This window comes from Papio anubis, chromosome 19 (genome assembly GCF_008728515.1).
Source record: "Papio anubis isolate 15944 chromosome 19, Panubis1.0, whole genome shotgun sequence".
Taxonomy (NCBI): domain Eukaryota; kingdom Metazoa; phylum Chordata; class Mammalia; order Primates; family Cercopithecidae; genus Papio; species Papio anubis.
In genome coordinates, this window is record NC_044994.1 from 55,136,256 (window position 1) to 55,137,962 (window position 1,707).

Below are 1,707 nucleotides of genomic sequence, written 5' to 3' on the forward strand. Positions count from 1 at the left end.
TGGTGATTCAAGCTGGGTTCTCAAGCGTGGTTAAGATTTAGAAGAATTGGGAAGAGATGAGAAACACTGCAGACAAGAAATGCAACAGAAACGTAAAGTATCTATTCTTGGCAAGTGAGATAAACATGTTCTCTGATTGCTAAAAATTAACTTTCCAAAATAGATAAATGTGTTATAACCAGGCACATAGCATAAAATAGCATACACATAGCATAACATGAGCCTACACACACACATAGCAAAAAGTTAACAGTGCCCTCCACCAAGAGATAATTTTAGGACAAGACAAAAAATATATTCTAAAAGATAGCATTGAAAAGTAAATAAATTATATTCCAAAGGAAAAAAAAAAACAAAGAAAGATGTAAAAGATTTTCCCCAATCTTAATGCTTTAAACTAGAATAGTAAGGGATGGAAAATATACCATTTCCTGAAATTTCTAAGAGATTTTAGTGATTGGGATAAATAGTAGCAAAACATTGGTGGATGCCAATTCTCTCCTGTGTAAAAGGTATGTGAGTTCAGTTCTGTGTGATTGCACAACAGTAAAGGTATTGCAAGCGTTCACAGATCACTCACTCTGCACATAATACCTTTGCCCCAAATAACCCTCTGCACCATTTTTTTTTTTTTTCACTGAAAACTTTTTATTGGTCTTTTGGATAGAAACGGGAATTTATTTGCCAGGAAGGATGATCCCATCATACTTCTGCTGGAACCAGCGCATGGCCTCCTCTTTGCTGATTCTGTGTTTGGCGTCAATGCAGCCTGTCCTGCGCTTCTTGTCTGCGATGCTGAAACCTGGCCTACCCAGCACCACATAGAAGTCCAGGCCGTAGATACCAATGCTTGGGTCATACTTGATGCCCAGATCGATGTGTTCCTGGATCCCAAAACCAAAGTTTCCAGTATCTGAGAAGTTGTTTTTTCTTAACTCATACTCCCGCACCTTTAGACCCTTCTCCAAGATTTCTTCTGCCTTGGCCCCTCGAACTGTGCAGTGGACAGCAATCTTTTCATTTCTCCGGATGCCAAAGGATCTGACAGTGTATTTAGCTTTGGAAAACACAGGGGTCTGCCCTGTGAGCTGCTCCAAAACCTTGGCTGCTCGGGTCAATCTGTCTCCACTCTCCCCAACACAGATGTTGAGACAGAGCTTGCAAGGATGCAAAGTTCCCGCATGGAGTTCTCCTTTTCACCTTGATCCTGTGCCATGATGGAGTACAGGAAGAGAACCTCTGCACCATTTATACAGTAAAAGAATTACAGCCATTATTTTAGTAACTAGTCCCTAAAACATAAAGGCTTTCTTTCCTCTTTCAAGAATTCTAAACCATGAGATATGTACTATACATGTTGAACACATATAAAGAGATGAGAACACATGTGAAGATGCAGAACATATGTAGAGTTTTGTTATAATTTTTTCTCTCTTCAAAGCATTTGTATTTTTCGAATGAAAGAGGGCCCAATCATTACTTAATCCAAATCCTGAAACCTGTAGGTAGATATACAATAACTAAGGCATAAAGAATAGCAGATCTATTCACTGATTGGGAGTTGAAAACAAAAAAAGAAAAGAACAGGAGACAGGGAAAGTGTTTACCATGAGTTGTGGTAAATGAATCTATATATTATATTACAAGGTTTCTACATTTTGCATAAAGTGGAAACAACATTAACTAAAGTTATTGTGAAAAGTTAAG

At 38.1% G+C, this 1,707-nt stretch overlaps 1 protein-coding gene across 1 annotated transcript; it reads right to left on the reverse strand.

Annotated features, from left to right (window-relative positions):
* Positions 1-621: 621 nt before the first annotated feature.
* On the reverse strand, positions 622-1,231 carry LOC101022654 (60S ribosomal protein L11-like). Its single transcript, XM_031658887.1, is given in 2 exon segments — positions 622-1,160; positions 1,163-1,231. Coding segments are annotated over 2 exon segments (537 nt in total). The 5' UTR covers positions 1,217-1,231; the 3' UTR covers positions 622-677.
* Positions 1,232-1,707: the final 476 nt, after the last annotated feature.